This window comes from Colletotrichum phormii, assembly GCF_030913505.1.
Source record: "Colletotrichum phormii strain CBS 102054 chromosome Unknown BDP81scaffold_14, whole genome shotgun sequence".
NCBI classification, from domain to species: Eukaryota; Fungi; Ascomycota; class Sordariomycetes; order Glomerellales; family Glomerellaceae; genus Colletotrichum; species Colletotrichum phormii.
In genome coordinates this window covers 200,445-222,642 of record NW_026851456.1, presented here as the reverse complement: position 1 = coordinate 222,642, position 22,198 = coordinate 200,445, and the positions used below count along the sequence as shown (strand labels likewise).

General features: G+C 55.3%; 10 protein-coding genes and 1 non-coding gene across 11 annotated transcripts; 5 read left to right on the top strand and 6 right to left on the bottom strand.

Moving 5' to 3' along the window:
* Window positions 1-81: 81 nt before the first annotated feature.
* Window positions 82-154, top strand: BDP81DRAFT_t225. The gene has a single exon. It is a non-coding gene; the product is annotated as a tRNA-Lys (tRNA).
* Window positions 155-961: 807 nt separating this feature from the next.
* On the top strand, window positions 962-2,608 carry BDP81DRAFT_323700 (uncharacterized protein; the record flags this gene model as incomplete). The annotated part of the gene is made up of 1 exon (XM_060584817.1): window positions 962-2,608. The coding sequence occupies one exon, from the start codon at window positions 962-964 to the stop codon at window positions 2,606-2,608; it is 1,647 nt and encodes a 548-aa protein (XP_060443234.1).
* A 74-nt stretch (window positions 2,609-2,682) lies between these two features.
* BDP81DRAFT_324280 (uncharacterized protein) lies at window positions 2,683-3,971 on the bottom strand (the record flags this gene model as incomplete). The annotated part of the gene is made up of 4 exons (XM_060584871.1): window positions 2,683-3,274; window positions 3,343-3,524; window positions 3,588-3,658; window positions 3,734-3,971. The coding sequence occupies 4 exons, from the start codon at window positions 3,969-3,971 to the stop codon at window positions 2,683-2,685; spliced, it is 1,083 nt and encodes a 360-aa protein (XP_060443233.1).
* A 2,185-nt stretch (window positions 3,972-6,156) lies between these two features.
* BDP81DRAFT_395904 (SGNH hydrolase-type esterase domain-containing protein) lies at window positions 6,157-7,142 on the top strand (the record flags this gene model as incomplete). Its single annotated transcript, XM_060588123.1, has 4 exons — window positions 6,157-6,166; window positions 6,247-6,327; window positions 6,410-6,534; window positions 6,597-7,142. 4 exons carry the CDS (start codon window positions 6,157-6,159, stop codon window positions 7,140-7,142), a joined length of 762 nt encoding a protein of 253 aa, XP_060443232.1.
* Window positions 7,143-7,822: 680 nt separating this feature from the next.
* On the bottom strand, window positions 7,823-9,042 carry BDP81DRAFT_431648 (major facilitator superfamily domain-containing protein). The gene has a single exon (XM_060590697.1). It carries the CDS (start codon window positions 9,016-9,018, stop codon window positions 7,855-7,857), a length of 1,164 nt encoding a protein of 387 aa, XP_060443231.1. The 5' UTR covers window positions 9,019-9,042; the 3' UTR covers window positions 7,823-7,854.
* Window positions 9,043-9,518: 476 nt separating this feature from the next.
* Window positions 9,519-10,054, bottom strand: BDP81DRAFT_50542 (uncharacterized protein). The gene has a single exon (XM_060595642.1). The coding sequence runs from the start codon at window positions 9,881-9,883 to the stop codon at window positions 9,578-9,580; it is 306 nt and encodes a 101-aa protein (XP_060443230.1). The 5' UTR covers window positions 9,884-10,054; the 3' UTR covers window positions 9,519-9,577.
* Window positions 9,895-10,429, top strand: BDP81DRAFT_431647 (uncharacterized protein). Its single transcript, XM_060590696.1, has 2 exons — window positions 9,895-10,040; window positions 10,102-10,429. Exon 2 carries the CDS (start codon window positions 10,117-10,119, stop codon window positions 10,378-10,380), a length of 264 nt encoding a protein of 87 aa, XP_060443229.1. The 5' UTR covers window positions 9,895-10,040; window positions 10,102-10,116; the 3' UTR covers window positions 10,381-10,429.
* Window positions 10,430-10,741: 312 nt separating this feature from the next.
* Window positions 10,742-12,753, top strand: BDP81DRAFT_431645 (uncharacterized protein). The gene is made up of 2 exons (XM_060590695.1): window positions 10,742-11,566; window positions 11,674-12,753. Exons 1-2 carry the CDS (start codon window positions 11,179-11,181, stop codon window positions 12,702-12,704), a joined length of 1,419 nt encoding a protein of 472 aa, XP_060443228.1. The 5' UTR covers window positions 10,742-11,178; the 3' UTR covers window positions 12,705-12,753.
* A 700-nt stretch (window positions 12,754-13,453) lies between these two features.
* On the bottom strand, window positions 13,454-15,100 carry BDP81DRAFT_395900 (Abscisic acid G-protein coupled receptor-domain-containing protein; the record flags this gene model as incomplete). The annotated part of the gene is made up of 1 exon (XM_060588122.1): window positions 13,454-15,100. One exon carries the CDS (start codon window positions 15,098-15,100, stop codon window positions 13,454-13,456), a length of 1,647 nt encoding a protein of 548 aa, XP_060443227.1.
* Window positions 15,101-16,043: 943 nt separating this feature from the next.
* BDP81DRAFT_462439 (universal stress protein family) lies at window positions 16,044-17,230 on the bottom strand (the record flags this gene model as incomplete). Its single annotated transcript, XM_060593900.1, has 2 exons — window positions 16,044-16,739; window positions 16,814-17,230. 2 exons carry the CDS (start codon window positions 17,228-17,230, stop codon window positions 16,044-16,046), a joined length of 1,113 nt encoding a protein of 370 aa, XP_060443226.1.
* Window positions 17,231-18,318: 1,088 nt separating this feature from the next.
* BDP81DRAFT_50474 (uncharacterized protein) lies at window positions 18,319-19,420 on the bottom strand. The gene has a single exon (XM_060595631.1). The coding sequence runs from the start codon at window positions 19,023-19,025 to the stop codon at window positions 18,432-18,434; it is 594 nt and encodes a 197-aa protein (XP_060443225.1). The 5' UTR covers window positions 19,026-19,420; the 3' UTR covers window positions 18,319-18,431.
* Between the last annotated feature and the right edge of the window lie 2,778 nt (window positions 19,421-22,198).

Here is a 22,198-nt window from a genome sequence, read left to right as displayed (position 1 = left end):
CATACTCGCCGCCTACGAGGCCGAATAGCCTTGATAGGTTCCAATTCTGCAACCTCCATTAATAAATCAAATCCAAGACCCGCCTTGCTAGCTCAATCGGTAGAGCGTGAGACTCTTAATCTCAAGGTTGCGGGTTCGACCCCCGCGTGAGGCTCAAATCCTCACCGCGATTGACCAAATCATTCTTCGGGCATTTTTTTTGATGTTTTTGATCAATCTTATTGAAATTGCCAGAGTTTCGGGTAATTTATCTACTTTTTTATTATTATAAAAAAACTTTTTGGCTTTGCTGCGTTGTGACAGCTTTGAACTTGTGCACGCGCCACTCGTCTGTATTAAGGTTGAGAAACTGTAAGTTGGCCTTGAACTTAGATCCAAACGGGTGCTGATTTATTGATTAGTCTCCTCGCGAGATGTTGCCCATTTCGTGCATCCCGTCTAGAATTCCCGAAGATGGCAGCCACCAGATACTTAAGCCCGTATCTGCAAAAATGATGTAGTCAAAGTGCTCACTGGAAACTTCTCTTCACTTTCCGAAAAGGATGTCCCTTATCAAAGCAGCCTTGTCATCACCATCTCTGCGAAGCCGGGCAGGGGTAGGTAGGCCTTGCCTATGCTGCTTTCTTTCAGTCACACAATCTCCTCCTTCCAGTATGCTGGCACAGGATAAAGATTCACAACGATATGGTCTTTCACATTCCCCGCCTTGGTTGTCAAAGAGTGATGGCGATCGAGACAAAGGAGCTCAGGCATCTATCTCCCATTATCATGGACGAAGAGGAGAAGATGATGAAGCTCAAGGCTTCCCATTTCGTCGAAAGACCAAATGGAGACTTCATCGACGTTATAACCTAGCTCCCTAGCTCAGATCTTGAACACTTCATTTAATTCCATACCCATCAGAGCCTCCATTACCTCGCCCCAAACCAACGACGCTCATCAACCACGAACCACGGAAGCCATGTCGGAAAGCAGATTTCTCAGCCTACCGCCAGAAGTGCTCTTAGAGATATGTCGACACCTGGCAGCACCGATGCAAAAGGCATCCTCGAGCCACTGGTGTCGTTTCCGCGTCAACGACAGCAGCGGCACCAAGACAAGAGACCCCGACGTCCTCGCATGTGGCGTAGCCCTTGCCCGGCTTATACGGACGTGCAAAGCCATGCACTCGGTGGCGGGCTGTATGCTCTACCCGGGCTACTACAACATCCGCCACCCCTCCGAAGCCTTCACCTTCTTTCCGAGTTTCCCGCCCCGGATAACTTCTCGGTCCCGGAGAACATTTGACAATGGAGCGCTCAATAGGGGGTCAGAGATGGAAATCCCCAGCAGGCCTCAGTATCGCGAACTAGTCGGGCATGTACAGATTCACAACGACAGCACTCTAGACATGGACTGTTCAGAAGAACAGATGAGCAGCCTCGACGCAGATTGGCTCACCAACGCCGCAGACCGTCTGGGAATCTCCTTCCCCAACGACTGGAACAAATGTCGTCTAGAATGCGGACCGCAAGATCACGTCGCCAAGTACATTGCTCAGCTCCTCCTCCGCTACCTCCCCAATCTGCTCAGCCTCAAAGTCACTCTCACCCGTCCATGGAAGTTCACCCTCCTCAAGAACTGGATACAAACCAACGAAATCGCACACAACGCTTTCCTGTGGACGCTGAAAAACCTCACCATCCATCTCCGTTCCATCGAGGCCCGGAGCTCGCCGAGCCACAGAATCATACTCAACAGCGCTTCCTACCTCACCACGCTCCACGTCCACGATACGTGCTCCTTTCGAATCCCAAAGGGTATCCGCCTCGAGCACCTCCGTTCGCTCACCTTTGCATCCTGCTCCATGGACCGAAGCAGCATGAAGAACGCCCTGCAAGCCACGCCCAAGCTCATCAGCTTCGAGTACCACGCCAGACCGTCGACGGCGCAAAACACGCACAAGAGACCGCTTCTCACGCCGCGGATGCTATGCCAGCTCCTCAGCAACGACTTCGACCGCACGGAGCCGCCCTTGCGCAATGGCCGAGGCGAGGTGGTTTCTGCTGTGCTACCAGAGTTCCATCGTCAGCTCAGGATGCTCGTCATCGACTTCCCTGTTGGCGAGGACGAGAGTACTTGGTGGAAACGCGAGGAGACGATTGCCAACATGCGGGACTTTAGGCTGTTGAAGCACCTGAGCATCGATGCGGGCAGCATCACCTGCCGATCCCAGGGCGGAGGAATCATCGTCAATGACCTGAACGAGCTGATCCCTGAGAAGCTGGAGGGCTTGGCGATTACGCGCGTGGGAGAGTGTTTCGACTATCTGGTGCAGACGAGTCTGCCAGAGTTGTCTCGCGAGCTTAGGAACGGGCGGTCCAGCTCCTTGCACAGGGTTGGAATCTTGCATTGTGCCATCGACGAGTTTACGCGGTACAATGCCTTGCACAGCCTCCGAAGGCTGTTCGTGTGGAGAATCCGCATCGGTGTGTGTAATTCGTGGTTTGAAGGGGAGATCTCCAAGGTTACTGATACTCGGATTGTTCAACCGCCCGGACACGCAACATCGCCCGTACTTGAAGAATCATTCAAGGGGTTTCGAGATGTGATGAAGAACTCATCGTAATGAAGAAATAATAGGCCTTGACCCTGAGCTTTGCCATGCCCAATGAGATGGTATCCTGTTCTACTCCTTTCTCCTCACGAATGACTCGAATGCGTATGCTCACGAATCTCTACCGACTTGTCCCCCGACCCCGTTCCCCTCGACTCAAACATCGTCAACCCATGCTCCTCAACATCATCATCCTTCCTCTGCCCCGTCCCCAACGACCGGTTCTTCCTCCTCTTCATCCTCGAACTGCCAATCGTCTGAATCGAACTATGCACCTTTGGCGTCTTGTCTTTACCACCACCCGTAAACAGCCTCCTCAGCGTCGGCGCACACCCGCACACAATCGCCAAATTCGCCTCGAGCGCGGTCCACACCCAGATATTGAACCCGTCCCACGTCAGGTCGTACGACGGGTCTCCGACGTAGAGGACCTCGACGCGGATAACCCAGTACGTCCGCATGAGACCCGCGATGACGACGACGGTGCCGAGGCCAAAGAGGACGATGAGGCTGATGCGCTGGGAGAGAGGCATTTGGAGGCGGAAGAGGGTCGGCATCGGGAGGAGGTAGACGGCGACATCGGTGAGGACGTTTGTGATGCCTTGGCCTGCGAGGGGCGGCCATTCGGGGATGCAGTTTCCCCAGTCGGCGAAGAGGGTCCAGTAGTGCCATATCGGCCTGTAGTTAGACAGATGTCAGTCAGTCTTCTATTTCTTCTCAAGGTGCCGAGTGAGAGCGTGGCTTACATGCACTGCGTCCAGAGCACAATGAGAAAGACCCAGGTGAGGGTGAAGACGAGACCACCCGTCACCCAAGTAAGCCGTTGGAACCATGTCCCCGGTGCCGCGAGCCTCAGGTAGCTAGCAAGAATCGAGAGCTTCGACAGGCCGGAAGCGAAGAGGAAGAGCGTCTGCGCAGCCATGGAGATCTACGATGCATCAACCATTAGAGTTGCGCCTTCAAAGTCAAGATCACGCCAAGGAGAACGTACCTGTCGGCTTTGCTTGATTAATGACAGTGGGACATCCCACACATGCAGGTTCCAACCGTATAATTCAGTGGCTAATTGCAAAGTGTTAGCCCAGCAGTTCCTCATTGTCCGTTGCACGATGTTGAGCCCGGAAGAGTAATCCGTACCGAGAATGACGCAAATCGTGACGCCAATGCAAAATATCATGCCGGCGACCATGAGCCAGTCATCCCACCACGTCTGTCGAATCTTGAAGATCCTGATATACATCCGCAGGCAGAGGCACATCATGGCGATACCCAGGAACACCATCTCAATGATGAGCAGCCCCGGTCCCCGGTTCTCCGGGTTGATGTAGTTTGGCCGCGGCCACTTGATGAGCACATCGATAGGCGGGATCCTCATCGTGATAGGCTTTACGATGCCCGTCTCCGGCGTTTTATCTGGGCGATTCGGATACTGTCGTCGAGAGACACAGGAGGTTCCCAAAAACCTTACCCTCGGCCGTAACTTTGAAGCGCCGTTGAGGATCAGTTGACGATTAGTATTCCAGAATCCAGGGTTCTACGCAGGAGGTGGTCATGACTGATACTATTGTTTAAACCCCCCGCCAAGCAAACACGTAGCGCCTTTCTTCATCGTCACATCGCTTGGAGAAATGTCTTTCCTTCTTTTCAGGGGCACACCATTCAAGTTTCTAGCGTAGTAACGCCACAGAGCGGCTCCGCGAAGATGGTCTCATTGAGAACGTGTCTCAGACAGCCGAATGCATCTTCCAAAAGGCGCGACGGAATCAGCACTAGGGAGCTCGAACCATGTGTTTTGGGGAACGCCATCTGTGGCGTCGCGCATCCTTCAGAAACCAGGGCCATGCAATCATAGGGACTAGCTCTCGATGTGACGCCCAGTTGCCATTCTTTCTCAATCTAGGCATGTGCTTAGACCACATCTAGATTTCGTGGCCACATTCAACTCCCAAAAGAATGACTACAAGGCGGCCGCTGGCGTTGACCCGGACAAATGGCACGCTTCGTCTTCCTTTCCTAACCGGCGGGCTAGCCTCGAGGCTTTTCTTGTCTCGGTTCCCAAACACTGGAATAAAGCAGCCCTCCTTTGGTTGTTGTACGTAATGGACTGCCTCAATCAAAACTGTTGATGTCCAGGTGCTCCCGTATCCTCCAGAATCGGATCACCTCCTCGCCCGCGTGGCAGCCCTGCCAAGAACAGTCTAATGACAGACACTCTCTGTCCCGGCTCCCGACTCCCGTGTGGCCCCAAGGAGAAAAAAAAGAGAGGAGGCACAGACAAAGATCATCGTGTGATGACTTGCAGCTCGGACGTCTAGGTCCAGACTATTGGAAGCTAGCGCACTCGCCTTATTGGCAGCCCTAAAGCCTCGTGTCTGGTCGAAGATCATTCTCTAGCAGTCTTTTGTTCCATCCATGGAAATAGCAATCGACGATGTCCATTCCCGTTCATGACTAGGGGAGCGGGGGAAAACCTCGATGATCTGGAGTTCGATTTTGTGTACACCACTTGGTCGGGAGGCTTCAGAAAGGGACCTTGTCGAGGCCGATGAGTTCGGTGCTGTCTGTCACGTTTCTGCAGCATGAGATGTGGTCTGAACAGAGTCTTCATCCACGAATCGAGCGGAAGCAGAAAATCCGAACTCTGGAGAATTTCTGCTCATTTTGTCGGGAACTCGATTGCGCATCTGGTTCCCCGGCCTACTTTCGTATCTGAGCTTGGGAATGGCTTCAATTCAAATCGGCCTTTCGCGGCGAGGCCACATCAGTTCCCAGTGAGCCGCTCACTCTCCCCTTGGAACTTGACGATTCCAGATATGAGAGTCAAGAATGGTAACTGCATTTTCGACTTTTCCGCGTTCGGTTGAAGCTTGAGGGGCACTGGGCAAGTCCAAGCGCGGACAGTTAATCAATGTGGACGTGGGTGTTCTGTAGCCGTACGTAGGTATATGTCAAAAGCTTGACTCGAAAGACAGGAGCGGCGGATCAAGACCGGGCTTGGCATCGGCTCCGGCTCCGAAAAGTCGGCCCCATGCTTCGGAGCACCTTCCGAACGTCGTCAGACGAGGCTTGTTTCTCTAGGTACCTTGCCTGGGCGAGCAGCTGTGCGCTGCGCATCATCCGGTAGCGTTCTGCGGGCCACTGGATAATCTTGAAAACTTGGTAGTCACCCAACCGATACAGTGCGACTGTTTCTCCTTGTTCCACCAAGCCCTATGTTCAATGTAAGAATTACCCCTCAATGTTGAAGTGAAGTACCCGTACACTGAATCAAAAACATGTGTGGCAGTTGCGATGAGCACAAACATCTCTGTGTACCGGGATGAACAAACAGAGAGAGTGAAGCACAAACAAGCCAATCATATTGGACAAATATGGGATTTCACCCCCACAAACCTTGAGCGACTTAATCGGGCACTTCTCGGCATCCCACCTGCAAGCTGCCTCCTCACCCATGTTCAACGTCTGCCTAGAGTGACGATATCCTCACAACGGCTGATATCTTTCATCCTCTTTTCTCTCCCAATCCCACATCCCGTCTACTGGTGCTGATTACCTCAAAGATGCCGGCAAGTTCTTCCCACGGCGCTCCTCTTCTAGAATTGGCCCCCGCAATGCTAACACGACCTCACTCACGCAGCTCTACAATCAAGTCGTCCTCTTTGGAGACTCGCTCTTCCAATTATCCTCTACGCCTCAAGATGGCTTCTCCTTCCAAGCCGCCCTTCAGGACCGTAAGTTGGACCTTTAATAATTCATGATTCGCGGCTCGTCTTTGAAGCAGTTCAACGCTGACAGCTGAACAAACACCGGCAGACTGCATGAGACGTCTCGACGTCATCAACAGAGGCTTCTCGGGCTATAACACGACCAACGCTCTAGGAGTCCTCCCAGACCTCTTCCCACCACCCTCAGCAACGACGCCCAAGATAGACTACATCGTGTGTCCAACCAGTCATTGAAACTCTCACACATCCCCCAGCGGTGTTAACCTCACAACCAGTTAATCCTCCTCGGCGCCAACGACGCCTGCCTCCCAATCCCTACAAACAGCCAACAAGTGCCCCTAGAACAATACAAGCAAAACCTCAAAGCCATCCTCACCCACCCCACCATACGCGCCCACAACCCCAAGATCCTGCTCGTGAGCCCCCCTCCCCTCGACGAGATCCGCATGCTCGAACGCGATCTCGAAAAGGGCCACGGACAGGCGTCTCGCAGCGCGGCCGTCAGCAAGACGTACTCGGACGCGGCGCTCAGCGTGGCATCCGAGGTTCCGGGTGTCGTGCCGATCAATCTCCACGAGGCCGTCATGCGGCGGGCCGAGTCCATGACGATTGGGTTTAGTCGGAGTAGGCTTCCGCTCGGGCATCCCGCGGGTGAGAGGGGCGGGTTGGAGGTGTTGATCCCGGATGGGCTGCATTTGGGGGGTGAAGGGTACAGAGTGCTGTTTGAGTTGGTGAAGCCTTACATTGGGCCGTTTGATCAGTCGAGAGAGGATTACCGGTATCCGGCTTGGACCATCCTGAACCCTGGTAGTCTGGGTTGAAGCTGCAGAGGACACAGAGGTACCTGGGGAGGCTTTGAGTGCCCCCGTTGAACATACTTAGACATTAAGACTTTACCACTTTAGACTACACCTAATCAGGTTTCGGGACATTCGTAGCCCTTAGTGATCCCTCAAGCACCATTTCAACATAGGATCCCTTCAACTATTGAGACCTGGTCGAGTGTCCTTGCTCAGAGAACATATCGGAACATGGGCTACACACAGTTAGCAAATCACTCAACAACCGACTTCAAACACCAGGCATACTCACATTAGCTTTGTCCGTCACATCCTCAAACCCAAGCACCTCGCCCTCCCGCTGCATCTCCTTGACCTCCTCCTCAGACTTACCCTCCAGCATCCGATCGCGCTTCTTATTCTCCAACACATAGAGGAACCGCAGGATCTGGTTCAAGACCAGGTTGAGAATAAACCCGCACAGAATGGCCACGATACCGCTGTGGTATGCCGGCGCCTCGGTGCTCTTGAAGAACTGCGGGCCGGCAATCTGCCCGACGCAGTAGCACACAAAGACCCAGCCCGAGGCGACGGAGCGCTTCGTGCTGCCGGCGATGTTGGTCGAGAGCAGACCGAGGATGACCATGAAGCCGACGGGGTAGGAGCCCAGCAGCCAGACGCCGACGAGGCGGCCCCATCTGTTGTCTGCGTGGAGTTGGTTGATGAGGCAGGTTCCGATGATCTAGCTCTTAGGTTAGTGGGATATCAGCCAGCAAGACTCACTATTACATACCGGCGGGATCATGGCAACGGTGCCGACGTGCAGTCTAGAACTCTTAATCTTGCTGCTCAAGAACCCGGCCCCCAGCTGCGTGACAACCTGCACAGTAGAAAGCGGCAAGTTCATAAGCGTCGTGTTAAGCGGACTGAACCCAAGCCCCTGAATAATCAACGACCCGAACGCCAACCCACCCGACGCAATCGCATTAACAAACGAAATCAACCCCAAAATAATGACCGCCGGGTCCTTCGCCGCCTCAAGCACCTGCGCCTTGACAAACGTCCTGCTCCGGCCCGTACCGGTCTGATTCTCCGCCACGCGCTGCACAGCCACGACCTTCTCCCTCTCCGTCAACCACGCCACCTTGGCCGGCCCATCCGGCACGAAAATCGTAAAGACGACGCCCCAGATGACGGTGATGGCGCCCAGAATCAGAAAGATGTACTTCCACGGCGACAGCGAGCCCGTGATATGCCCGATGCCGTACGCGAGCAACGTGCCCACAAAGCTCCCGACGCCAAGGAACGACACCCACAGCGCCGAGCGACCAGCCTGTTCCTGTCGCGTCCACCACATCCCCGTAACGGCCACGAACCCGGGCGAGATCGTCGCCTCCGTGACGCCCAGCAGGAACCTCACGGACGCCAGCCCCGCAAAGGAACTACACGCCGCGGTGGTCATGAGAATCATACCCCACAGCACGATATTCACGCCCAAAAACTTGGCCACGGGAAACCGCTGGAGGACGGCGACGCCGGGGTACTCTGCTACGAGATACCCAAAATAGAAGACGGAGCTGGCCCAGCTGTACTGCTGCCCGACGAGCTTGTTGTCCTTGATAATGCCGTAGACGGAGCTGTAGCCCAACGAAGTCTTGTCGATGAATTGGAGGGCGTAGGTGATGCAGAGGAAGGGGAGGATGCGGCGGTCGAGTTTGGTGAGGATGGAGCGGGATTCGGAGGCGTCGAGGGGCGCCGAGGTGAGGGCTGAGGCGGCGAGGGCGCCGGTTTCGTCGGTGATGTGGTGTTTTTGGGGGACGGGGTCGTCTTCGAGGGGGGAGGGGCCGGTGGTGGAGGGGAGAATGTCCGTGGGGACCCGCTTCTCCGGGTCGGAGCCCGGGGTTTCGGTGGGTGTCATTACGGAGTAAGGGGGGTGTCTGTCAGAAACTGGAGTGAACTTGTGGGTTTACCCGAGTCCCAGGTTCTTGGGTTCGTCTTAATTTATTGGCACGAGGATCCGGAATAGAAAGCTTTCTCCTCCTTTTGAGGTCGTTGGGAGCCATCGACTTCTTTTATCAGCGGAACGTTGAAGTGAAGGCCCGCGGGCTGGAGTCATTGGCGCGTGTGGGTCTCGTTCATCGGAGTAGATCCGACCATCGGCAATTCCACGTTTTTCTCCCAATGGTCTTATCTCGCTCGGGTGATTTCTTCCACTCACCAGCCCCTCCTTCACTTAGTACCATGCCAGCGGCAAATTGGTTGCAGAATGGTTCATGTAGCTGGTAACATGGATGAGGTCTCGTCGGACTTTGGTCGCCCCTTCGTCAGCTAACCTGAGCGCCAGTGTGACCTCGTTGGAGTGGGACGACATTGGTTCACCAGCATGCTGGGTAACACTCACTTGACTTATAAGGTGCCCTTGTATAATGGCATTTGCCTTATGAGATACAAGATGCTCGCCATTGGCAACGCCGTCTTCATCCATGTCTGAAATTGTTCGACATGTTCATGATATTTCCTCCCCTCGGAAAACCTGAACCTCTATCCGCATCCACGCGCAACCGGCGCGCACAACGAATACGGGGACCAAGACGGCCGATAACACCGGAACGATAAGAACAAGGGTCCGGACGACGGGTAGCTATCACCGGCGGGGAACAGCCGGTCCTCGAAAGTCTCCAAGCAATCGCCGCCTTTACCGGACGCATACCACCGGCCTGCACAACGATGCATAATCCCTCCCAAAAGAGGAAGCTCCCAAGAGAACAACGGTAGTGAGCCATGAGCGTCAGACGGCCAAGCGCCTTGGCAACCTCGTTGGTCTTGTCAGCCTCATCTCAAGAGGACTGCGTGTCTTTATCGTCGTCTTCATCCAACTTCACTCACTTTTGCCGACTATCCAGCGCATCATCACTTATCAGCATCATCTCACACACAAAGGTGAGTTCAAGCCATCTCTCCAGCAGGTTCATCATCATGCGTATCTAACTACTTGTATCAGACCCCCACCAAAACAATGGCCAAGCAAAAATCAACACCAGTCGCCTCGCCCGCCGCAGGAGCGAAAGAAGACGAGACGTCGTCAGACTCGCAGCAGCAGCAGGTAGCGGAAACATCACCAGCGGAGAGGATACTAGCGCTCCTCATGCCCCCTGCCTGGGCGCGCCGCCTCATCTTCGTCGTTCTCATATTCTACATCACGCCCTTCCTGCTCACGCACTGGATCGAGACGTCGACGAAGCTGATTAGGATGATACGGGCATTGACCGGCCAGAGGTGATTGTTCATTACGTGAAATGAAGAGGGGTGGATGTTTGGGGGGGGCTGGTCTCGGGGCGGGTTCAAGAGCTATGCGATCAGCAAGAGGCTGCGCACTCATTCCGTTTCAAAGGAGAGAGATTGGAACTTGGGGAACTTGGAGATCTCGAGATGGAGGTATCGGAACAGGCGATGAAGATATTGTGTACTCAATAGCAAAAGGACTGTCTAATAATGAGCTTATCAGAAGAGCACAACCCGCGTCCAAAGCTACAAGAAAGAACCACACAATCATAACGCCACTCGGCCGTCTCAGGCATGCAGTCAAGCCGGGCTTATCAAACACATTGGAACGAGCGAAACGTCCATTGTTGAGTGAGTTTGGCAGCCCATCGCGACAGCTTCAATGCCCAAAACTTTGCGAAAACTTCAGCACGATCATTCTCCTCATCTCCCCGTCCTAAGAAATAAGATGCGCTGATTTATGCACCATCCAAATTGAAGCCAAGCATAACGCAGCGAATGCGCTAGCCGAAACGGGCAACCAGCATCGCATGGCACCCGCGGCCTCGGTACAGTTCTCTCCCAGATAACATGAACCACACAACCCGGCCGGTGGTCGGAGACACGCCGCCGTCTCTTCGGACGACCCTCCTTACGCAACCTCTTCTCAACGGTTCTTATTCACCTACTTCACTCTCATCGGGGACATTGAGCTTCACCCAACTCCATCACCTCTCACACCAACCTGTCACTTCAATCACCTCTTGAATTAACCTTAAACTCATCGTAAACTCAACTCACATCAATCTCTCTCAAAATGGACACCCCAGAAGACGACTTCGTCCTCGTCTCCCACGCAGACACCCACCCCACATGCACATCAACCTCACCGTGCTCACTAATCTCAACCTCATTCTCCCCATCCGCATCCTCACCTTCATCTTCACCACCACCACCCTTCCTCGACGAAATCTCCTCCATCGTAACAGACCTCGCCGAAGCACTATGGCCCGTCAACAAAACCATCCACGATAACCCGGAACTCGGCTACCGCGAGTTCATCGCCCACGACACCCTCGTCGCCTTCATGCGCACCCAGCCAGGATGGAAAGTCACTCCCTCAGCCTACGGCATGAAGACGGCTTGGGTTGCCGTCTGGGAAAGCGGGAAGAAGGGACCGGTTGTGTCGTTTAATGCCGAGATGGGTGAGATCTCTCCTCCTCTTCCTCCTCCTCCCTCCCTCTTCATCCTCCTCTCATCAACCATCAACTCCCACAAGACAACCCAACTTCCAACTAACAACCCCCAACAGACTGCCTCCCAGGAATAGGCCACGCCTGCGGCCACAACCTAATAGCAACCGCCTCCCTAACAGCAGCCCTCGCAACCTCAACCCTCCTCGCCCGCCACGCCCTCCCCGGCAAACTCATCCTCTACGGCACCCCCGCCGAAGAAGGCGGCGGCGGCAAAATCGCCCTCCTCAAAGCCGGCGCCTACAACCCCGCCACCTGCCCCGGCAGCACCCCCTCCCGCCCCCCAGACATCAACCTCATATCCCACCCCGGCATCGTCCCCTCCACAGCCCTCATGCGCACCTCAGCCTACACCTCCCTCAAGCTCGAGTACTTTGGCCGCGAGGCCCACGCGGCAGCGAACCCCTGGCTCGGGATCAACGCGCTCGACGCGCTGGTGGTGGCGTATACCTCCCTCTCCGTGCTTCGACAGCAGACGAGGCCCGGGGACGTGATCCAGTGTAATATCTCGAATGGCGGCGCAAGGCCGAATATCATCCACGCCTATGCGGCTGCGAATTTCGTGGTGAGGTCGGATACGCAGCCGCGGTTATCTGAGCTTTTGAAAAAGGTTGAAAAGTGCTTCGCTGCGGGTGCCGAGGCCACGGGCGCGACGTTCAAGGTTACGTTTACGGGGGCGTATAAAGACCATGTTCCGAACCGCGTGCTGGGCCGTTCGTATACGCGGTACTTTAACACGCTCCTCGCATCCGGCGGTACCGGTGACGGAGACGATACAGTGGAGAATGACGCACCGATCCCGACGGACGAAGACGTGGATGAGATCCGCGGGCGGACGATGGCGAGTACGGATCAGGGGGATATCAGCTACGCCATGCCCTCGCTCAGCGTCGGCTTTGCGATTCCTGCCGGGAAGGGGGGCCAAGGGCCGCATAACCCCGAGTTTGCGGAGGCGGCGGGGACGAGGGTTGCGTTTGAGAGGAGTTTGAGGGTTGGGAAGGGGTTGGCTGGTGTTGCTGTTGATGTTTTGACGAGGGAGGGGATGGTGGCGGAGGTGAAGGATGCTTGGAGGAGGGATATGGGGATGTGATGGGGAGGCGGGTGGTGGATGGGGGAAGGTAAGGTGGTAGGTTGTTAAGGGGTATGTATACCTGAGGTCCTGTGATGTATGAGCCTGGGATGCTGAGGTGGTTTGAAAATATTGTAGGTAAAGTACGTACCTGCGAGTGTTCACCTTGCTCAATATCAAATCGAATCATCCTCTAGCTCTTACACGTAGCCTCATGTCCTACAAGTACTGGGCCAGATGGTCGAGGGATTTCGGACTCTAGAGGCCCCGGTTGGACCGTGAAATCTCCAGTCTCCCCATTCTTTTGCCTTTTGTTTGGTCCAAGATATCTATCGCATCTAGCTAGTCCTACCTTGAGTAGGCAAGATCGAAGGATGGGGGAGAGTGCGAGCGAACTTTGGGATATCATGGAGCTCGTTGTGATTTAGGTATGGACAAGTGAGATGAGGTTGACACCACATTTGTATACTCATCAACGTACACCATGACACAAACAAGACGAATTCGAGGCCCATCAAACAGAGCATCAGAATAGCCTCTTATATGTAAGAATTATTGAAGTCAAGAAATCATGATTGTACAAGGTCCTAGAACATCCCAACCCGTAGGTATAATAATACTAATACACGCCCAAAACTCCCCATCATAGTCAGACACCCCAATATCAAAACATGTCTCATAGCCCATCTCACTTCCTCCTCCTCCATCCCCCTTGCTCTTGGGACCTGGATGCCAGAAAGTTCAAACACCCTCGCGAGATGTCAGAACCTCTACATCCTCTTAGCACCCATCTCCTCCGCCCCAAACTCATCCCACTCCTCCCTCCCAATCCTCCTCGAAATCCATACCCCCAACCCAGTAACACCACAACTCGCCAAAAACCACCCCTCAAACCACCAATCCACGAACCTTGGCTCCAGCGCGCCCGCCAACGCATCCCCGACCGCGCTCCCCATCTCTCGCGGCAAGTTACTCCTCAGCAACAACGCCGCACTGATAACATACACGGCCGTAATCTGCCCAATCATCAGAGCCAAATTCGCCTGCGCCTGGTACAGCAAGCCCGGCATCCACTTGGAAAACAGGTGGAACGTCTGCAAGACACTATTCGCGCTCGCCGCGAGCATAACCCCCGACAACAAGAAACTAATCTGCCGCGCCCACGCAATCTGGTCCAGGGACGGGTCCCAGTGCCGCGCCAGCAGGCCGAGGAAGCGGTTAATCGGGTCCGAGGAGCTGAAGCTCGCGGAAGGGTAATACGCCCTCCGCAACGTCGCCAGCGTCGTCGCCAGGATCCGGTAGAGGCAGTACAGCGAAAAGACGTAGTGCGGGATAGCCAACACTTTACCCAACGTCGTCGCCGCGCGCGCGTCCGCCGCCCGCCGCGAGCGCATCACGCCCAGCGAGGAATGCAGATTCGCCTCCATCGTCTCGAGACCCGTAATCTCCAGCCGTAGAGCGCGCATCTCCGCCTCGTCGCCACCGCCCATGCCCCGTACGGCGCCGAGCATCTTGCCCATGAACCCGCCGCCGCCGCCTCCGGCCCCGGAACTAGACGACCCGCCCGACTGCGCCTCCGCCGCCTTCCGCTCCAGCGCCTGAAGCCGGTGTCGTTTCGTCAACAGCATCTCATTGGTGGCATCCAGCCCAGCCTCCTTCCTCGAAACATCCGCCTCCGTAACAGGCCTCTTTCTCCGTTCCGACACCGCGCCGAGGGTATGCCACGGACTCGACACCGCCGCGAACCCGCTCAGCATCGCCATCAGCGAGATCCCAATAACGCCAATCCTCTCCAAACAAGCCCTCAACACCCCTCCGCCCGCCGTAGCCGTCTTATCAAGCCCAACCAAGCCCCCCAAGCTCCAAAACGCAAACACCCACCCGCCAAACACGAGGATCTGCACACCCCACGCGAACCTCGGTATCCTCCCCTGCCCATTCCGCTGAAACTTCCACCCAGCGCCCGAAACGACGGTCTGAATCTCCAGAAACGGAATAACGCCCACCAACAGCACAAGCAACGTCGGGACCGTAACCCTTAACCCAACCTCCCTCGCGCGCCTGCTCACCAGATCCGAAATCTCGCTCAGTATCAACTCGCCCAGCACCGTCGCCAACGCAATCGTGACGCTAAACACGGCCGCCGCGACGCGCCTCCTCGCGCTCTTTTGTCCGTGTTCGGCGTGGGCCTGGCGCAGGCTGGGCGGGGCGTGCGAGGGGAGGTAGTGGTCTTCGCCATCGTGGGCGTCGTGGACCCTGGCGAGTCTGGGGAAGATGGTTTGGTTCGCGAAGGCGGCGACGGCGGCAAAGGTGAGGAGGAACGGGAGGAGCGAGAAGAGGAGGCCGACGGTCGATGGGGCGTTGGGGTTTATGGCGGCGCAAGCGGACTCGTCGCAGCTGGACCAGAACCAAGGCATCTTGGGCGGCTGCTGCTGCTGCTGCTTGACCGTGTCGATGGTGGGGGGGCGGCGTCTTCGTTTGCGCGCGAGCAATGGGGCATGTGCGATGTGTATACGTCGTAGTCGAGTAAAGCAAGATTCATCCTACGGTTTCTCAATTGTTGAGCAGGATTGAAGGCAGTTGTTGCAAAAACGAAATAAAAGAAAGGTCCGGTGTCCTTTAGCGAGGAATCAGCAAGGCTGTCTCCGACATTGTTTGGTATGCGTTGGTTGGCTTCGGACAACCGTTACAGTGCGACGGCTGTGACGAGAAAAGAAGGGCGACGTTGGATTCGTAACCTTTGTGTCGGACTTTGGGCCTCAGCCACACTACAACCTGGCCTCGCTGTGTACCTACCTACCTACCTCGGGTGCCAAAGGAAGGTAAGCTCCGGCTACTTTTTAAGCTTCAGCCACATGTCTTTGCGCCACACCTTGCACCCAGGTACTTAGGCACTTTGGAACCGCCAAAGTCTGGAACTCTCCACTGGAACTCGCCCACCTTCATCAAGAGCCCCGCAAGATGCGACGGAGCGGCCAATGGACAATAGGCAAAGACTCACTCAACAGCTCCTTCGACAACAGGCGCTGATACCAAAATTACCCACCATCTTGCCCACGATCATTCTTCATCCATCACCAGAAGAAGCTATAGTGCAGCAGAAATTCGGCCATTTTATCATTGCAGTCTTTTATGGGTATCAATACACAGGCTCCATGTAGAGGAGGGGTGTTTTCAAACTACGCCGCATACCTGGACAAACGTCCCTAGACTTCCCTTCGTCTACTCCCACACCACAACTACGGGATATGTCGTCCCAGTAAACTAAACATGCCCACGCTATCGAACAAACGCCTTCTAACCCACACATATGCTACCTCATAAACCTGCCTCTCCATTCGAAATCCTGGGGCTGCTGTATCAGCTGTTGCTGCTGTGTCGCGAGGCCTTGGACTCCTCGTCTTCGTCGTCATCTACTCCACTGGCACTAGAGTCCAAACTCGACTTCCTTTGCTTAAGCGCAGCCGCCTCGTTGGCCTCCATCTTGTGCAGCTTATCCATTTGCGACGAGTTGATGAGCTGGTCGCCAGAGAATGTCTCAAATTCGTCCTCATCATCGTCATCCTCCTCATCGCTGTCGCCCGCAGCACTCGGCGGTGCAGATGATCTATCCGTACCCGCACCTGCGCTACTCGTTTGCGCGAGATTGGATGGCGCTGATTGGTGTCTCGGGTGCAGAAGGGCATTCAGGTCGACTGGCTTGATAGTCGGGTCGAATGCCGCAGGCAATCCTAGCGCTTTGGCGACCTGGTGAGCCTCTTCGTCCGCCGTGTTGTGAACCTCCACCTCGTACATGCTGCTTCTCTCGCTGTCGGCCTCGTGCTTTCCGCCTGTCGCTGACAACATCCTGACATACGTCTGTCGTTCCGTATCGTTCTTTCTCTTATTCTTCTTCTTCTCCCGCTTCTCCGTCGGGCGGACGACAACGACAGGAACAGGCGAATACTGCAAACAATATTTCGAAAAGGAATTGCGCGTGTTAACCAGGCCCTGGAGGCCGCCGAGCGACCTGCCCCTCGTGCCAACGATGAGCATTGCAGGCTGGTGAATTTGGATCTGGCAGATGATAGTGGTTAGCGTCTATTCCACTGCCAACTCGCCAAGAGATGCCGCGTCACGCTTCTACTCACCAGGCGCTGGAATGTCGCATGAAGCTTTCCACTCGCGTATTCCAGTACAATGCTGATGGCCCGGTTCAGGCCGTTGCGCTTAAGGATGCCATCCATGACCTTCTTCGCCTCTTCCTGGTATATCTTGTTGGTTTCGGCGGCTCGCAGTTCCTTCTCAATGACGCGCACACAAACAACCTCATCCCCGTCGTCGACCAGCTCGTCGAGCAGCCACTGCAACGCATAGTCGGAGTAGGCATGCTCGTCGACGCCGACCATGAACGTGCGCGATCGTCGTTGCGCCTGATACCCCCGATGACGAACATTCAACGTCAGCGAGAGCGTGTTGTTCTTCGTCGCCTCGCCCAGCGGAAGGTTGTCGAATGCGACATGCGACTGGAACCTGTCAGGCACAGAGGGTTGAGTTAGTGTCGCCATTAGGTAACGTCGTTTCGAGCAATTGGTAAACAAAAAGGCGCAAAGGGGCGGATGAGACAATTTGCGGTAAAGAAAACTTTCAGATTTGCGGATGGAGAGTGGAAAATGTTACGAGACCACCTGGTCAGATTCAAGAGGGGTGGGAATGAAAAAGGGACGAGAGGTTGCGATTTGGTACGAGGCAGCCGGGATTCAGGAAAAAGGACTGGGCGGAAATGCGACAATGACAGCTGCTTTCCCTCAGGTCCTCTGCGGGGGAAACGTCACGGTTAGATTGGGTTGCTCCAGGAGGTCCAGGCTAAGGGTGGCTGTGAAGGATGAGTCGATGAGCGCCCACCTCCGCCATTTCTCCTTCTCTTTGTGAACCCCAAAGAGCACCACCTGCCTGGCGCATGCACCGTAAAGAAAGAGCCACAGGCGCTGAGGCAGGTGTATGTAGCGGGGTAGTGGGGCAGCGACGAGCGACCCTAGCGAATAACAGTTGCCAGTGCGCCATCCGTAACCGGCAAGGTCGCTCTGGCCAGTGAGGTATGTCGTGTGATGTCTTGATGGAAGATTGCAACCCGATGAGTAAGGCCCGTGAAGGTATGGGCCGAGACGTGACACGGAGTCAGAGTAAAACACAAACGTCTGCTTGAGTTGCCATGAGAAACGAGGCCGCCGCTGGCCGACTGGTCCGACCCCGCCATCCCGATCTTGACGCTGGAGTCGGCGCCCGGAGAGGGCTTCCTCGGTAGAGATGGCAATGCCTATGTATCCTAGGCGCCGACTGTCTCTGAGACGGAAGCTGACAAGCCGAGTGGGTACCAAGACGGCTGCGGCCGGCGAATCGTCAATCCACGGGAGAGCAAAGCGACCGGATCTGCGGCATGGCTGCGGAGAAGGTGGCCGTGGGATTGACCTCTTGATCCGAGGCTTCCGGGCTAGTGGAGGACTGCAGAATCGACGCATGTAAGGCGAAACCAACGGCAGCATATAAGTAAGGTGGCCCCGCAGCCACACTGCATCTGATCCAGTTGCATCTGCCACTGACGTGCTTACGCCGGTTTGACCCAGTTGCTACAACTCCACGATATCACATACACACACCGAACCACAAGACCACATGACCAAAACTGCTACTTGCAGACGCTTCATGGTAAAGGAGCCACAAAGATGGGGCAAAGAAATCGCCAAAACTTAAGAACGGGACATGGTGCCCTTACCTTTCGGGTGGTGGCGATGAAGCCCTGATACGCTCCTTGTTCGTCTTCTTCTGGTTGCCCTGCGGCAGCGACGGGTTCCGCAGCGGTGCAAAGCTCAGCGAGGCTATCGATGATCCTCTCGGCCTTCCTCCATACGACTCGGTCCGTGACGACTCAGCAGAGAAGCTTCCTGTTGCGCTTTCGAGGGGGGAAGGGCTTGCGAAGCTTGAAAGTGTGGTCGCACGGCTCAATGGCTCTGCATCGTTGGTCTTGGTCTCCTCGTCTTTCCTCTGCGACTGCGCCTGCGAAGAAGACTCGATGGAGAAGTAGTCCGTTTTTGTCTGGTCAGAGGGCTGCATCGGAGACTTGGGCGAGACGTCGGAATCGGGGCTCTGGACGTTAAGCATCGAACGTGGGCTTGGCCCAGACATGGTGTGCCGACGTTCTGCCGCCGCTGCCGTCGTCGTCGTCGTCGTCTTGGGCTCCCACTGAAGATCTGGGAAGGAAATTTTCGGTGACGATGGTGAGGTGCTAACCTTGCTGTTCTTCTTTTTCTTCTTGGTGCTCTGCGGAAGCAAGAATACGCTACGCCAATTTTCTGATGATTTCATTGAAGGCTGTACAGCTGCTGTGGAATCAATGTCAGCATGAGCGCAGCGGCAAAGCAGTCGTCCCGGCGGGGTGAAGAATCAGGCAGATGCACTGGGTTGAACAGAGTCGCTCAAAGGCCCGAATGGGTCGTGCGACGAGCCTGTCTTGGAAGGGACGAAAAAGCAACGTGTAGAAGATCAAGGACAAGAGGTGATTTGCGCCGAGGTGAGTGGCTGATGGTGGACTGACCACACCGTCTGAAAATGGCAAGGGGCGTCTGTTGACTGATAGTTGGAACGTGGAGGTCGAACGGCGACTGTCAGGTCAGAGCGTCTCGTCGTCGGATATACGTGGAAAGGTATGTAGGCGTAGAAGGTGAGATGCGAAGGTGAGGGCAAAACCTTGTGGATGGAAATCGGAGGAGCTCCTGTGCACGATAGGATTCGGCTCTCGGTGCGTTTGATGCTTAGTCGAGTATGAAGGTAATATGTTTCTTCGTCGGTCGTTTCTGAAAGCAGAAGGGGGGTTGGCGGAAAGGCTATTTCGACAAGAGAACAGGTATGTCTAGCAATGCCAAGGGGGTGATGTTGGCAGGCGCAAGCCGTGGTCTTTGAAGAGATGGAGCTCTCTCTTATGGCGAGGGGCACAGCGTAGGAGGCGGTTCCGCCAAGACTTGCGGGGCCTCACAAGGCACAGGAAAGCGCGAGGATGGTGTTGTTGTTGGATGGGAAGCCGAAGAACGGGGTGTGGCGTAGTGTAGACGGTAGCGCGGCGGTACGAGTCGAGGGTCGAGGGTCAAGAGTCTAAGTGATGACAGACCGGGTCGGTGAGCAGGTGATGTTGTTAGTCGACCGAGATGACAGCTGTTGCTGGTGCTGCTCAGGTGTGTGGGAACTGGGGCGGGAGAAGGGCCGGGGCGACAGAGCTGAGACCTTGGCTTGCGGGTGGTGGCAGAAGTCTAGCGAACGCCGAGGAAGGACTTTATCTCGGTCTCTGACTCTCTGGACACGACGACGGGCTTGATGTGAATCGAGTGTACCTAACGGTAAGGTATCCGTGAGAAGTTGGAAGACCCGTTGCAGTCCAGGCGGCTGGATGCGGGGGTGGACAAAGTATATCCGTGAGACTGAGACTGGCGTGGAATGGGCAGAGAATGAGACAATGCAGCTGGAAAAGAAGCTCAGGAATGGGGTTGGAAAAGTCTGGGCATGCGTCGGTTGCGACGAACAAACAGACGGTATCGGTACTCTGGAGGTATTCGTAACAGAAACTCGGAGAGTAAGGTAGAGAGAGGCTCGAGGTTGCGGAGGACTGGACTGGTCTAAGTACGTACGGCCTGGATGCGAGAGCCTCCGCTTGTTGTGTTTGCTCTGTTCTTCCGTGCTCCTCTCTTCCTTGGGCAGCCCAGCTTGCTCTTGAGCTTATGCAAATTCTCGAGAGGGTGACGGCGTGACGCACAGCTCCAGCAAGACTTTTGGAGGGAGAAGAGCAGCAATGGGCACCAAAAACAGGGGTTGGCGATGGTTGATACCCTGGTCGGCCAGGGTCGTCTCGGCTGGGGGGTCTCTTTCGCGGTTGAGAGATGGTGGACGGTGGACCACGCAACGCGCACAGGCGGAGGATACTTCGAGTCGAATCTCAGTCTCGCACACCCACCCACAGCTGGAAGTGAGGATTCAGGACGGAACGTGAAGGGTGGAGGAGGGGAGGGCCTCGGGAAGCTGGTGCAATGCGGTGCAAGTGCAAGCAGACGGCAGGAATGAGATGGCTGAAGACTTGGAGTTTGTTTGATGCCGTTGGCGGATGGCTATTCCCTGGCCGGGAGTGTCCAGGCCCAGAACTCAGGTGAGACTTGTGTGTGCACCGAGATTTGCCGGTGGGTTATGTACCCCTCCCACTCTGGCAGCCACGGTCAATTTATTCCTTCCTTTGGACCTTTATTATTTCTGCCTGCCTGAGCGCTTCGATACGTACCTTATTACATCAACTCGCGGCGGGAGACATGGATTCTGATCTGATCACGGAAAAGAGAAAGAGCCGATAGATGTACTTGAGATAAGTACGTAGGTACGGAATACCTATGTAAGGCAGGAAGGTACTTGAGATGAATGGGAAAGAAGGTGCCCATCTCACTCAGCTGAACCTTCCTCGGAAAAGGAGAGGGCAAGAGCTAGGGTCATCCACAGGCACCAGCTGCACCTGCTGCACTTGCCAAGTTGCCGCACCTGATGTCGACTCGATGGGTTGCAGCTTCCATCCATCTTGGAAAGAGCCCCCGCTGCCTCTTGTTCCTTCCAATTGCCAGGTTCCCCAGGCTGAGATTAGGAAAGTGCCAAAGTGCCAAAGTGCATGCACTTTCCTTCATTTGCATGCCTTGCCTTTCCTTAGTAATGGAATATTGGAGTCCCTCTACGGTAGTTCGGAGTACTCTTCTTCAACACCTACCGCTTCGTAATCATACAGCGGCGGGAGCGAGATTCACATCCCCATGACAGGCTACGGATGCCTTGGACGGAATACGACAACTTCAAGACCGCGGCCTCCGAGACTTCCTATCACTCCGTCTTCCAGCACCTGCACCAGCATCAGCACCACGAGCACCACCAGGACCCAAAATAACCCTGGGAACACCACCCCAAACTCGCCAAGACCACCCCAAGTACCGAGCCCAATCACGCTCTTCGCTCTACGGCGCCTCTAATGCCTAAGCTGGCTCTAATTACACATCAAGACATCCAGCTTCGCTTCCAAGCTTCTCGGGTCTCCGGTTCCAAGCACCCGCCGTAACGCCCATCCTTGCTGGCCGTCTTGACTCTTAGGTTCCCAAGCACCCAAGGCATGTCACTACGGCTTACTCTGTACAGTAGTCCCTATCCACCAGAGGCTCCCGTTCAACACCGGCCAGCACAAACTCGACAGACTCTGGATGACTCGTCTCTGTCCCATCTTGAACAGACGAAATGGCCGCCGCTACTTGCCCTCTCTGGTCACATCATTGCTCGCTCGCTCGCCGTCTGTCTGTCCGTCGCTGTCATGACCTGCAGTAACATGGCATGGTGGCAGCATCTCCGTATGGCCTTTCTAAGCACCACGATAGTCCTACCCAGACATTCTGGCGTGTTGTAGTCGGACAGAATGTCAGACGTCTTACTCCGCCAGCACTACACACGCCTCGATCCCCTGCGGTACCTGG

Bases quoted from the DNA above. Each gene is read 5' to 3' on its own strand.
- BDP81DRAFT_431648 (XM_060590697.1), bottom strand. From the start codon at position 9,018: ATGACACCCACCGAAACCCCGGGCTCCGACCCGGAGAAGCGGGTCCCC.
- BDP81DRAFT_50542 (XM_060595642.1), bottom strand. From the start codon at position 9,883: ATGGCTCACTACCGTTGTTCTCTTGGGAGCTTCCTCTTTTGGGAGGGA.
- BDP81DRAFT_431647 (XM_060590696.1), top strand. From the start codon at position 10,117: ATGGCCAAGCAAAAATCAACACCAGTCGCCTCGCCCGCCGCAGGAGCG.
- BDP81DRAFT_431645 (XM_060590695.1), top strand. From the start codon at position 11,179: ATGGACACCCCAGAAGACGACTTCGTCCTCGTCTCCCACGCAGACACC. The intron at 11,567-11,673 runs GTGAGATCTCTC...AACCCCCAACAG, and splicing joins GTCGTTTAATGCCGAGATGG to ACTGCCTCCCAGGAATAGGC.
- BDP81DRAFT_50474 (XM_060595631.1), bottom strand. From the start codon at position 19,025: ATGAAATCATCAGAAAATTGGCGTAGCGTATTCTTGCTTCCGCAGAGC.